At 37.8% G+C, this 14,017-nt stretch overlaps 1 protein-coding gene across 1 annotated transcript; it reads right to left on the bottom strand.

Annotated features, from left to right (window-relative positions):
- Positions 1-5,065: 5,065 nt before the first annotated feature.
- Positions 5,066-13,810, bottom strand: LOC137277807 (F-box only protein 33-like). Its single transcript, XM_067809741.1, has 4 exons — positions 13,409-13,810; positions 11,634-12,322; positions 9,439-9,602; positions 5,066-8,659 (listed from the first exon to the last, which is right to left on the bottom strand). The coding sequence occupies exons 1-4, from the start codon at positions 13,792-13,794 to the stop codon at positions 8,522-8,524; spliced, it is 1,377 nt and encodes a 458-aa protein (XP_067665842.1). The 5' UTR covers positions 13,795-13,810; the 3' UTR covers positions 5,066-8,521.
- Between the last annotated feature and the right edge of the window lie 207 nt (positions 13,811-14,017).

Here is a 14,017-nt window from a genome sequence, read left to right as displayed (position 1 = left end):
AGACATTCTTATGTGGAACAAATGTCTTCACCTGATAGATACATGTAAGCATGGAGAATCAAAGTGAGGCCCACCTTTCATCAAGTAAACTTAGCAAAACGGAAGACTGTTTTTCCTGTCAACCCACAGGTTTATCCATAATGACTGTGATTATTTTATTTGGTCAAAGAAAAATTCCAAAATTCTGTCATCTGATTTTGACTTCCAAATGATTTTTATAAAGAACTTTTCTGAACTTCTGAAATAACAGTGAATGCCTAAAAAAGATTCATACTGAATTATGAAGACTGATACCTACATATTTCTTCCCAATGATATTTAATATTCTACAAGCCTCAAGTTATCCCTCTGAGGTAGAATAGTCAGTTTGATGCAGGACCTCCCAGACAAATCACCCTACACATGTGGGATGAACACCTTGACTACAGAACACGTTGGTAGCCCTTTCTAGAGAACATCGCATCTGCTCTTAAACCCGGATCTATACATTGGCAGATTGTTCCCTGTCTAAGCTCTGAAAGACATCGTAAAAACATACCGTATGTACACAAACCAGAGTGGGGCCTCAGAAAGCCTGCAGCCACTCCTCATCACGGTGTTAAAACTAGGTACAGCCCTACTGATGATGCCGCTGCATTTCACACACAAGTGCATGAATATGTAAAGCTTGCGTGTGTTACTTCTGTACACCATGGTGTTACATCAGGACTCGCTCCTAGCTGCAGTTATGTCCCCCGAAAATGACAACCCTGAACATGGCTAGTGTTCTTTGTCAAAGATCTGAACTTGGCTTGTTTATACAACCATTATGGTTCCGTGTTTATTTTTTTTATACAAGCAAGTTTGTCTATTCTCAATCAGAGTGGCTTTATAAAAATGAGACATGAACAGTATGTCTTCAAATACCATGTGAACTGGTACTGCCTCTCAGTGCGCATTGCTGATTCTCTGCTTAATTTATTGCTGAAAAGGCATATAAACAAGAAATCACCTTGACCAAAGATAATTTGGAAATTCAGAAATTTACAGTTGAATCTTTTTATCATAAATGCTTGTCAAAAGCTGTTACCAAAAGCATTAACTGTTTTCACTGATATCAAGTCATAAAAAGTCATGATTCTCAATGTGTCTCAATGCAAAGAATTGACAAACTCTTCTTTGTGTACATTTGTGAATAACTGACTAGATGTTTGTAGTTACATAACCGCAGCTAGAAAATAGGAACTGCAGGTCAAAGGTCCTTTATAATCAAAACATACGTAAATATCTGTGTAACAAGAAAATGTGCACATAATCACTTGACTGAGTATGACCTTCGACCTGGTGACCTTCCATGTGACAGCTGGTGCTCCTTGCGGAAACTAAAACACAAACATGAAAAGTTGAATGTCTAACTACCATAACTACACACCAAGAATACACCACAACACCTGGATATGTCTAAGACAGAAAACATGGCAAATACCAAAACACCTACCAGAGAAAAGACAATGAGTGAGTTAATGAAGCGAGATTTGTTTCATGCTGCTTTTAGCAATATCACTATTTTGGGGACCAACTTGAGAATATGATAACTATTGGGACGATTGTCTTCCCTTTTGCAATTCTTCTGTAGCTTGTTTCAAAACATTCAAGATTGAGAGGATTGTCTCCCCTTCTGTAAGTCGTCTGTAGCTTGTGAAAAAACATTATTCAAGGTTAACTCTCTTTTGTAACCATCACACAGTGTCATAGAAAGCCATCACAGCTTTAGCACTGTCTTTCCCCAGATGATGTCCTGTTAGATCATAATGCCCCTTGAAGCCAATTTTCAATCAAACTGCTTTGAGGCAATTTGTACCATGGTCAAAATGACAAAGGAAAGATAAAAATCTAAAATAACCATCAATTGAAATATGTAAGCAAGGGAGCCCTCAAACATTTCAGCTGACAAACAATCTTACAACTGCCTAACTCACCTCCTCTCCAACAGGACTCTTGAAACAAGCATTTCAATGAAGAGACACCACACTGACATGCAATGTCTAAAAGCTTTGGACTTTGAAGCCAAAACTGAAACGAGCAGTTAATAAATCATACAGACTCACAATGAAAGTGAAAGAGACAATGTCTCTTTGTACTGGGTTTAAAACATTTTATATCAGATCTGAATCCATCTGTGTTTGTTGATCTCACACCAAAATACCCAGAAATATGTGCTTTCAAAGAAGTGTGTTGGTACACACAACTGTCACCCCAAGCATGTATTTGCCATGTTTTCCATGCAACATCATATAAAACAGTTATAAGACATAAGCATGATCTAGCAAAAATGACTTGTAAACTGCACAGCAGAAACCTGCTTAAAGTGTGTACGACATATTATATATACACAGTACACAGACATGATACATTTCTCTGTGTTTAGAACTCTAGAAACTAGACTAGAAATTGCTACATCACTTTGTCCTTCACAAAACCAAAACCTGGAAATATGGACAAGCTTGTTGGAGACATATCTCAAGCAACTGATGTTTCTTCTGACAACAAAGTGCAGCTCTTTGTATAACTTTCAGGAGATTTAGTGTTTCAACTTGCACTATTACAAGTGAACCATTTAGGTCATGTCAAGTGAACCACTTAGGTCCAAATAATTCATTAGAATTAATATAAGTTTAGTAATGTGCAGATTGCAAAAACTTGCAAAACTGTGAATAATCAACAGGAAAAACACTCTGATATTTGTCGATGGCTTTTGAAAGAAATATTTACATGTCCAGTTTTTTTCAAAACTGAAGCACATTACCTAAGTTTGAAATTATTTCTCCGTTCTTTCTTTTCGCCCTTCTCAATAAGAAAATCTGTATTAACAGACTGTACCTTATAAAGTATGCAACATCTGGTTGCTCTACTGAAAGCTTATGTAATATTTGATCATGCTTATCATATGTATATCTAATTGGACTTGTTTATATGTCTCCAACCCAATCTAACTAAAACAGATCTTTTTTCTCCACTATAATGGACCACTGAATTAATATCTTTTGACAACTCTATGGGCTGACTTGTCAGGAGAACCTTCTCATCCATCAATAATCTTCTGGTATAAAAATTCATGGTAAAAGATATTCTTGCTTGCCCAATTATTACAATCTTAAGTTCAAATCATACTACCCGATACTGTTGTGGATATTCTTTATATCCTGTTGCCTGTGTGTGCACATTTGCTTGTTGTAGTAAAACACTGTCATCGCCAACATCCCTGCTATATCTGATGTCTTTTGGTCATTGGTCTAGTCCTCAGCAGACATTAAGAGATGACATTCATTTACTGAGTCACAAAGCCTGACCAACCAATCCCATTTGTTGCCCTTCACAACAATCATGGGTTGCTAGAGATCAGTCTGAACCCACATGTTCATAAGTCTCCGACACTACTCAAGGTTTACCATGAGGGTGCAAATACAGCTCTCTTTGGCAGATCAAAGTTTCCAAATTGGGCCAGTAAACAGGGATGGCAACAGGAAAATCTGCTTTCAGCTGAAACTTAACACTGTTTCATCGAATTGGGGCTTTAGATGTCTCAGTATTTATCAGTTTGAAATATAATCGGTGGAAATCTGTGGATGTGCGGAAAATTGCCATCCATGAGTAAACAAATAGAGTGGAACTGTTTTAGAATGTCCACACAGCACTGGGTGAAATGTTCACACAGCCTTCATCTTAATTCTACAGTCAAGAATGAGCAGGTCTCACTGACTATCTTTTATGCAAGTGTCCTCACATTCTGACTCTTGGTGTTGAATTAAAAGATCTGTTTTAATAAAATCGCTTCAGACCATTAGTCATTTCAGATTCCTCACACTTACTTATCACACTAATACATGCTTGTTTACAAATGCGAATCTGCTGAAAAAAGCCTGAGATAATTTGCTGACGAGACACACATGTAGGTAGCTTAGCAACTCAAATTATGAAAGTTTCAAAAATGTTCCTGAAGCAATATTCCAAAAATCAATGATGTTTGGTATATACTACATAGGTAGGTTGATATGGCCTCTCACTGAAAACAGTGAAGTCAAATTTTCTGTTTGTGTTATTTGTTAAAATGTGATGAGAACTTTGCCTACCTTCAAAACTCAAAAACCAAAAGATCTGAACACTGATTATAGATACATGTATCTTCAAAACACCATTAAACGTGTAATGTCCACTGACATTGAAAAATACCACAGATTTGACATGATATTCACATATACAGACAAATATTTAAGAAAACATCTACACAGGAATTTCAAAATTTCACGTCAACCATTTTCAGGACAAAATACAATATTTTTTTTATTTTCACACATAAAAAAACCTTGATATTTTCTTGTATTTATACTAAAAGATATTAAAAACACTTTGTGTAACTGGAAATTGAGTTACTTATATATGGCCAAAAGACACAAACATACAAATCAGTCATAGTTGAAATGAACACTGACTGAAACGCTTCCAATATGAACTTGTTACGAGATATGTAACACCTTAGGCACACACACTGCCTTTGATTCTGTTGTTGCAGTAGTTGTATATGAAAGCAGGACTTCAAATACCCAATGAACAGAGGTAGTCAGAAAATATACTAAGAATCTTCATTAGCTTACAAGTTTTTCAGGTTTTCTTAAAAACTTATGGAATATCTACAAAAAGTCTGGACATTAAAAGTTTACCTAATGACTCCTGACCTTAAGTTAAAACATTTCTTCAACATAAACAGCCTCTCCTGTTCTTGAACATTCTGTTGAAGTATTGGGTAAAATGTAGTATGTATGAGAAACCTTTCTGAATGGTCTTACTGTCAGTTCAGCCCCAGATCTCAAATGACCATGGTTAAAGATAATAATAGAACATAATAAACAGCCCCCTAGGCAAAACATATACAGCCTTTGTTTAGGGGCAGGCCTCCATCGACAGCCTATACCATGGCATGAAAAACTCCTGTTGCATATGTGTCATGATAATTTCCTGTAAACTCATGAAGATGGTGAAAACAATGGTGGAAATAGCACTCATCCCTTTCTTTCTTTCTTTCTCCCTCTTTCCCCTGGAATAGTTGAGATAAATAATCATAAACAACAACAAAAGATGGCAAACTGTTCATTCGGTGCTGATAAATCTCTCCAATGTCGACGAAATGTGGGTATCACAGCTGGTAAAGGAGTTGTGGGACTTGGATCATGTGACTTCTGGTCCTCAGTATTCATATTCACAATGCTAGAATTAACAAGATTCCTGATCACCCGTATCTGCCGATCGATAGATATCAAACAAAGCATGGCAAGCATGCAACAACTCTCTGAATGGTGTCACATGTTAGTCTTTGTGTGGTTTGGAGGTATATGTATGTCATGAGATTCCAAGTCTTTACATGAACAGGTCACGTATGCCGATGACAACAATACACAAGCACGTATGGCAGTATATCACAGTTAAATCCAACCGATTTTAGTCAGTAAACACCATGCAGCCAGAAACATTCAGTGTGGTCCGGCCAGCGCGAGGTATCTTGATGTATATCACATAATAACTGGAATGGAAAGACCGCTGAATGATTTGAACAACAATGAGTCCTGATTGTCTTGTTGTACTAGAGTCGTGCGGCCAGTTTTCATACTGTGCTGTAGCGAGCGCTCTGCCCTAGTGAAGTCCGATATAAGGCAGTAATGATTCTCTCTTCAAGACACTGGTGTTAACGTTAATACTGGTCTCAAACAAAGCACCACAATCTCAACGACCACCAGGCTAATGCACAGATAGTAACAAAGGATCTGGGGCTTCGTAACATTCATGTGTTAACACATGGGTTGAAACTACCAAATATGATGGAAAATACATCTAAATACATCTTACCAGCAGATGAAAGGTCAAATATGTTCAACAGCAATTACAATTTCAAACACACGAGTTGCAAACTTGGTTCAACTAATAGAAGAAAGAAAAAACACTACAGACCTCTGTCATTATAGCAAACATATCCTCAATAAAAGATCCCAGTCACCTTATTATCTGGTCAGTTATTTAGAATTAATATTCTGACAAAAAATAAACATGTTCAATGAAAATTTCAAATGGAAAAAAAAAATCAAAATCTTTTGGATAAAGATTTCTGCCACCATCTTGACATCTTGGTCTGGTCAACATCTTGTCAAAGGTATTCATGGTTCTTACATTCAAAACATTTTTTCACCTATATATCTCAGGTATTACTTGGTAAATCTAAAACAAAATTACAAGACTGACAAGAATTCCTGCAGCAGAATGTGGAAAACTTTGTAATAACTAGCAATATAGTGCAATGGCTGTTAAATCGACACAACTAAATCATCGTAAGATATTGTCTCAAGAGCACAAAGACACTTCCCAAGGCCCTCTTGCATAAATATTTCTTAATTAGCAGAATGTGTTTCAACGTTCCAGAACAAGGATGTGATAATACAACAGGAATATCTTCGAACAAGTGGACCTTGGGCAGCATACTAATTCCATCAACATTCTATACTATCTTCCCAATACCACTGGGAACAACTGCATCTTCCCTATGAGATCCATTTACAAATTCATCTTTGCTTTCCTAGCAAATGATATGCAAACTTTACAAGAGGACTAATCAATAGTGTTGGCATGATCCTCTGTTAAACAGCCACTGCACAGAGCTACTTGCTCAAGTTGAACATGACGATCACATTGCAGATTGACAAAAGGTTACAAACTTTAAAAATAAAATTCTCGACAGCATATCAATCTCTGAAACTGGTTCAATCTAACAGGTACTTTACCTTTTCAGTTGGTCAACCATTTTGCTGTCTACCCACCACTGATCAAAAAGTGCCAATATCACTATTCAGTGTACAGAAATGATTCTTATAATCATGACAATAGTTCAGTTCAAAGGTTGAACATGTTCAGAACATGCATGTAAACGAAATTCTGAACTGCACAGTGGGTGTGTATATATAGATATAAATATATTGAGGTGGGTCAAAACAAGTCTACGAAACTTGCTCCATAGACACTGCACAACATGTCTCTCTGAAACAATAATTGACTTGATGTTGATTTTAAGTTGTTCCAACTCCGAGATTCACTTATAGTCATATTGCACAATCTGGATATTTATTTTGTTAACATGTAAAATGTACTCGTACTTACGAACTTGCAAGTAAAAAACTGTCTCCTCATGATGTTCAGTTGGTAAAGTAACTAATGATATTAAGAGTTACATGTCTTTCTAGAATAATAACTGATTTTTAACAAACATGCTTTCTAGAATAATAACTGATTTTTAACAAACACGCTTGCTAAAGCAATGAACATGTGTATGCTTGATGCAAGCAATTTGAGCAGTCATACACAAGCATGATTTTACAAAACATTAAAACATATCAAATAATCTTCAGGCAGGGGATGTTTGATTTCCTTAGGTTTCCTCTCTGAATGAATACTGATCGCAAATATACAGAACTATTGAACATGTTGAGAATCAATGTATTGACCATATTCACTATGGTGGAATGTTCAGAGTCCTAAATCAGCATTTTGATTGTTTCAGTATGTAATGCCCAGAATTCAATACACAGACCTGGGCCCACCTGCACAAAGTGATCTTACCGCTACAATGGTTGTAACTCCCATTCTCAATAGACTTAAGATAGTTGTAGTGCTAAGATTGCTTTGTGCAAGTGGACCCTGATCATTGACAATAAATCTACACACATTTATGAATGTTTACATCAGACCATCACAATTCCTGATATTACGTCAGTGAGTATTCGTCTCCATACTGGCCCATCCTTTATCAACATGGAACTCATACCATAATATGATAATGCCGTAATATGAAAGAACCGATTAGTCCTCCCTTAGATAAAAATGATTCCAACCAGTCGGCTATCCTACCAGCAAAATCACAAACTAACCAAATACAATTCTTCTGGACAAAGCACAAGAGCAATTTGGATTAATCATGGGTTTGAAAATCATTGACAAACCTTTGCCTAAATGAATTTCAGTTGTGAGATACATCACAATTTGGTTCCTTCAAAATACGCCTGTAAAGAAATGACCCAATCAGCAGTATGGTCTCATAGTTTCACATGTATAGAAATTGGCATTTAAAGAATCATACTGAAGCTCTACAAAGAACTGGAGTGAAACTCATGCAACGAGTAAGGAATTCTGATAGACAATGCCAGCTTAAGACCATCTATCCAAAGATAGAGAAAAAACCAGGAGTTCAAAGTTGTTACAGTCATCTCAGTCTGGGAAAATACCTTTCAAAAACAGTCGTCATGGCCAATTAATTTAATGCAGTACAGAGCTTCCTGTTTACTAGTCAAAAATAAGAATGCCTGCAAAATCATCAAAAAATGGAAAATTTGATCTTGAAGGATGGGATCCCTGAAACATTACAGCTCCTGGTGACAGCTATCTGCTGACTCAGGTACTTGATCACAGCCATGTCATCTCCTTCCTCTTAAGGTGGTACATGTGTCATCTAATCCCCCTCCCACACCTGGTCAGAGAGGAGGGTGTTCATGTAGGCGGCCTCAGCATCCGCTTCATCTCTCAGGACAGCCATGGGTAAATCATCATCATCTATGGGCAGCCAATCGTAACGCAGGCTCTCAGATACCTGAAGGAAAGGTAAGTCAGACAATACACAAAATGCAGATTAGATATAGGGATTGGCTTGTCTTCAAGACTTTGTTATCTGCCAACAGCAGTAGTAGTGTCATTTAAGGCAATGAAAGCGAAAGTATGAATCATGCCGCCTCAGACAGAGTAACACAGGATATTCGTACAACAGGGTCAGACTGTCTGACTCTTTTATAATGATTAATTCAGTTCAAACATATAAACACATGGACCAGAGGACTTTTCACAGCCTGCTTGAAGTACTGGTTAACTTTATACATAAACTATGCATAAAATTTTCAGAGACTACAAATGAAAACGAAGATACAACTGCAATCGTTGACCTTGAGGAAAACCAGAAAACAGACACCAATGGTGATGTTAGTACTTCTACAGATTCAATTACAAACCAAGTTCCAAAACTGAAATTTCAAAATATGTGGAAAACTAAATTTGGTGAGTGGTTGAAGTAAAATTAAATACATGTGACAATGTCCTTTTGTAGTTTATTCCTTTTCTTGTGTACAATCATGAACAGTTAAATCTCATAAGATTTGAAAAAATCTCATTTTGTTGGTCCCATGTGAGATTTCATCTCATATCTTTTCTGAGCCAGGTTTATCCCTGATGCATGTTATGAAGAATCACAAAGAATATACAAGCCAATTCCAACCACTGATTACTCACTGGCTGCTATCAAAGCTCTACTACATATCTATCATTTATGTCTGACAAAAATATTTAAAGGGACACTAACTCAGTGAGCAATATTGTTACCTTCTTCGCAAAGTCTCGACTAACACAGCCGACTGAGAACCACGAGTTTGACTCCTCCTCATCTTCAGCAGTAGAGATACAACGCGCTGGAATGTTGAGTGTCTTCAGTTGCTGGCCTCGAAGACGAGCTATTGCCACAATGTCATTCTCCCCAATAACATAACCTGAAAAAAATATGCATGTTTATGAAGCAATAAAATAGTAAATGCACTGTTTTGTGCATGTGTTTTTACTTGAGATTTATTTCTGATGATACCACATTGCCATGATTAGATACTACTTAAACATGATCAGGACTTAACAATGTGTGCCAGTGAATAATCAAATAATGACAAAACAGTCCAGCAATATAAGTGTAAGGAACAATATCTCTGCCTTCAGGACAATATATTGAGGTTCAACATGGTTCTGGTAAGTATGAGCAAGAGCAAGAATTCTGAGCAAGAATCCTTGTGATCCTGATCTTAGATTCATGGTGAGCAAAAGGGCCCTAGGTTGTCCATGCTTAAGTGCTACATCGACCACGTGAGAGTCTTATGAGCAAGGCATGTGCAGATACACGCAGAATCACCATGCACTGTGTGTAAACTCGCCTCCATCTCTACCTTTCACAAACCAAATGGGTTCGCTCAATGCAGTGCACCACCTACATCTCGTAAATGCAATCTCTGCTCCAGGCCAACTCATCCTTAATTGCCCTGTAGTTTTACACCATTTTCAAGAATATTCCACTAATTTCCAGCAATATCATGATAAGGGAAACCAGACTTGGGCTTCATAAATCTAACCCTGGTCTTCGAGGTGAAGAGCAAACCATGTCATGTACTTTTTGAAGATGAGTACCATGTATTATTGTATTATTTGTATGTGAAAGGTATGTGCATCTCGGAGCAAAATAATTACATAGTATCATTTTCAAAAGTCTGTCGGTTGTCAGTACAAAAATACTCAAACCATAACTTCTGTTGCAATTTTCATGAAACGTTTTCCTTTTCATGAAGATGTACATATGTTCTTCCTGTCACGTGTTGAGGCTATGTAGTCACTATCAGTTGTACTTTCTGTCACATGGTTTGACTACCAAATAAATAAACTGAACTGAATTGAATCAAATTGGTGCCTCTGTTTTGATTGATTCTTCTTCATCTTCACTGGAAGTTTCTTCTGCATAATGTAATATCAACTGGTATTGGTACGGTCAAACTTCCAGGTAAAACATGACGTCAGGAACATATATTACAGCTTCAGAATCCATGGTCACTGTTTAAGTTGTCAAATATAACCAAAGAGGAAGCCACCGGCAATAGTCACATTTGACGTCATGTCACATGATACCACCTCTGCTCATTAAGTCGAATGTTTCTGTAATAAGTGGAAATCTGAGGTTGTTTTTCACCTTTTCATTGCAATTTTACAAACTTTTTGAGAAATTTTGATATGGAAAGTGATCTTTAGGGTGCATTTTTCCATATATCAAAAAATAATTTTACGCTAATTCTCCTTTAACCTCTTGGCTACCCCACTTCCCCCAAGCAGGTCAGAAGCCACAAAGGGTTTTCTGGATCTGTCATGTATTATTCTATTTGGGAGAGACTCATCATCAGAACTGCTACTTTCATTACAATGAGACACAGAACTGGATTATTTCTAATAACATTTGCTGGAGGTGTCAAGATTTAGATAATCAATGTTTCTCCCTATTCCTTCCCCATGAGCAAAGGACTTTACTTTATGTAACACACTACAATGAGGGATGGTGGTGGGGCACAGACACACAGACACACACACACACACAGTCCTTTAAGTTTATCAAAAAACCCTCGTGAAGGCAAGTGAATATGAACTGTGCAGCCTCTTCTCAAAAAGCTGTACCTCCCTTGGGCTATTGTCTTGCTGTTCATTATTCTTCAGTTCATTAAACACAGCTTGCTAAGGTCAGAGATGATTAATTCAGAGATACGGTCATACAAAAAGTCCATATTATCATGATTATATTTCAGAGGGAGGTTAATCAGATAATCAAACAAAGAGCTTACTCCAATATCAATCAATGGGGTTTCCCAGATCAGAACTAGACACAAGCATGCTGGTGACGCATCTAGTTGGCATCTAGAACTAAAGAAGGATCAGTAATTCTACTGGCTAACACTAGTAACAGTGACTACACAAAGGTCAGTGATGTGCCATAAACTTACCCATGAGTGTAAAGTGCTCCAGCTTCTGACACTGCCATGCTAGCATGACGAAGGGGTCCTCCATATCATGGTTGTCATAGAGACTTGACATATCATCTACCAGACCATCAACAATGTGGAGAGTCTTCAGGCTGTTCCGATAATGTGACGAGATATAACTTATGGAAGCCATGTTAACATGCGAGCAGAAAAACTGTCGAAAATGAATAAGTGGCATGGCTGGCTGAAAGATGTCGAGAAGGGAGGCAACTCCATCATAGGAATGAATCAGATTGAGGGTCACCTCCAGTTTGGGGCTGTAGTTTCTTATCTTCCTCCAGGTATCATTGGTGATGCGTTCATGGTCGGCTTCAATACCATGAACATTAATGCAGAGCTTCTGGAGCTTAGCTCTGTCAGTGTTTGCGAACTGATCCAGCAGTTCATTTGTCAAGTAATCATAGTCCAAACTGAGGCTCTGCAAAAGGTAGAAGTTGTGAAATTTGGCAGGGCTGAGGTCAATGATGCCATAGTTTTCGCTGTCTTCCTTGACACTTGCCAGGTGGAGAGACTGGAGGCTGGAGCCGTGTTTGGAGGACAGCTTCTGCAGGAGAGAGCTGCTGTGCACCAGGAGCTCCTCCACACATCCAAGAGACAAGTGTTTCAGTTTACAAGTGTGCTCAATCAGACATTCAATCAAGTCCAGGTACCTGGAACACAGATAATGCAGTGTTTAGACATTGCCCTGCATAACATAATTGCCCATCTCAGATAATGAAGATAAACAAAAACTTGAGCCAGTCTCCTGGCATAGAAAATAACCAACTATCTTTGATGAAATGTAGTGTTGTAGAAATTATCAAGGATTGATCTAGGTTGCCAAACCAAGTTCCTAAGTTGGCAAACCTGTAAAAAATAATATTGTCCAACATTTGTTTCAATGGTCTTGCTATGGTAATTCATGAGAAGTTTGGTCTTAAGACTGAGGTTTATATTGTCCTTTGCTGCAGATCTGGGGCCAAATAGCCTTGATTAACAATTACAATCTACTGCACATAAAATGTGGCGTTTTAGACAGTGTCCAGTTATGTTTCCACATGTTAAAAAAGAACCATTATATCAGTGGAAAACTGCATCTATTTTACATTTCCATTTCCCTTAAAATGCATTTCAGAATAATGAAACGAGGATGCTAAACAGACCATAATATTAGCAGAAATTTTCAATAAGGCATAAAAAAAACTAGAATGCAATTCATTTTCTTTGAGTTAAGTTTGCACAATTGTTTTACTGTTTTCAATTTCCTGAATTCAAACAACATGTGATACCTACTCCTATAGCACTGGTGTCTTTTTCAAGCGTATTTATGAAATATTTCTGAGATGCAGCCATCCATATTCCCGAATCATTTGCTACCTCTTAGTTAGATTTTATTAACTGTTCAGGTTATCTAAAATGTTCAACATATCAGGATTAGGTCACCGAGTTGACCTTTCAATCGCACAAGAAACGGGTTCTTCCTAATCGTGTTTCGGAAGAGTTTTGACAGCTGTTTGTTTACAAATAGGCCGCTGCCTCGGCGGCCATATGTTACAAAATTATTAAAATAACAAGTACTCTGGTATTAAATATTGAATAAAAGTAGACATTCAGCTGATGTTTTTTGCATGTCGATCTGTGTCACTAGTATAAATGGTCCGAAAAACTGATGCAACTGCGCAATTCGACGAAATTCCACCAGAGCGCCTTGACCCGCTGACGTCACGAGCACAACATAAACAGTGGAATATGCTTACTTGTCAATAATATGGACAGCCTCGGTGTCGGGCCATTCGATGTGGCAACTCGAAGGTTGGAGGGAGAAATGCCTTAGGTTCTTGTTTTCCGAAAGGATAGCGAGTATTCTGCCACATTCTCTCACTTCAGCGACACTGAGCGAGTTGAATTTAACAACCGCCCCACGCACGAAACGGCCACATCTGTCAGCAAGAAATTTTGACTTCGCACTGCCCCTTTCACCAAGTTCAAACACAACACTGTTCCACAGTGATGGGTGGAAAAGGCACGATCTCCATCTCTTGCAGATAGACGCTGCTCTGAGTCTGTCACGAAGCGACAAATAGGAAAGGATTTCAACAATAATTACACCAGGCGAATATGCCCAGTTCGGCCCTGCTGCCATTTTCTACATGTCTGACGTCACATGCCATGTGATTTCTATATTTGGGGTCCAAACAAATCACGTGGTCAACATGACGAAACCGTTCCGTACATTTATCCGCACGCGGTTGCTTACTACGCTGCACGAAATGTTCTAAATTTATTTATTTTGCCACTCAGCTAAAATATCTCCAGTTCATCTTATAATACAAACAAATAATTTTGTTATAACCCAGCAATATAGT

Source organism: Haliotis asinina, chromosome 3, assembly GCF_037392515.1.
Source record: "Haliotis asinina isolate JCU_RB_2024 chromosome 3, JCU_Hal_asi_v2, whole genome shotgun sequence".
NCBI classification, from domain to species: Eukaryota; Metazoa; Mollusca; class Gastropoda; order Lepetellida; family Haliotidae; genus Haliotis; species Haliotis asinina.
This window is presented reverse-complemented; position numbering and strand designations above follow the sequence as displayed.

Excerpts from the sequence above, each read along its gene's own strand:
- LOC137277807 (XM_067809741.1), bottom strand. The coding sequence starts at position 13,794 with ATGGCAGCAGGGCCGAACTGGGCATATTCGCCTGGTGTAATTATTGTT. Across the intron at positions 12,323-13,408 it reads GCTGTCCATATTATTGACAA|GTACCTGGACTTGATTGAAT; the intron begins GTAAGCATATTC and ends TCTGTGTTCCAG. Across the intron at positions 9,603-11,633 it reads GGAGCACTTTACACTCATGG|GTTATGTTATTGGGGAGAAT; the intron begins GTAAGTTTATGG and ends TATTTTTTTCAG.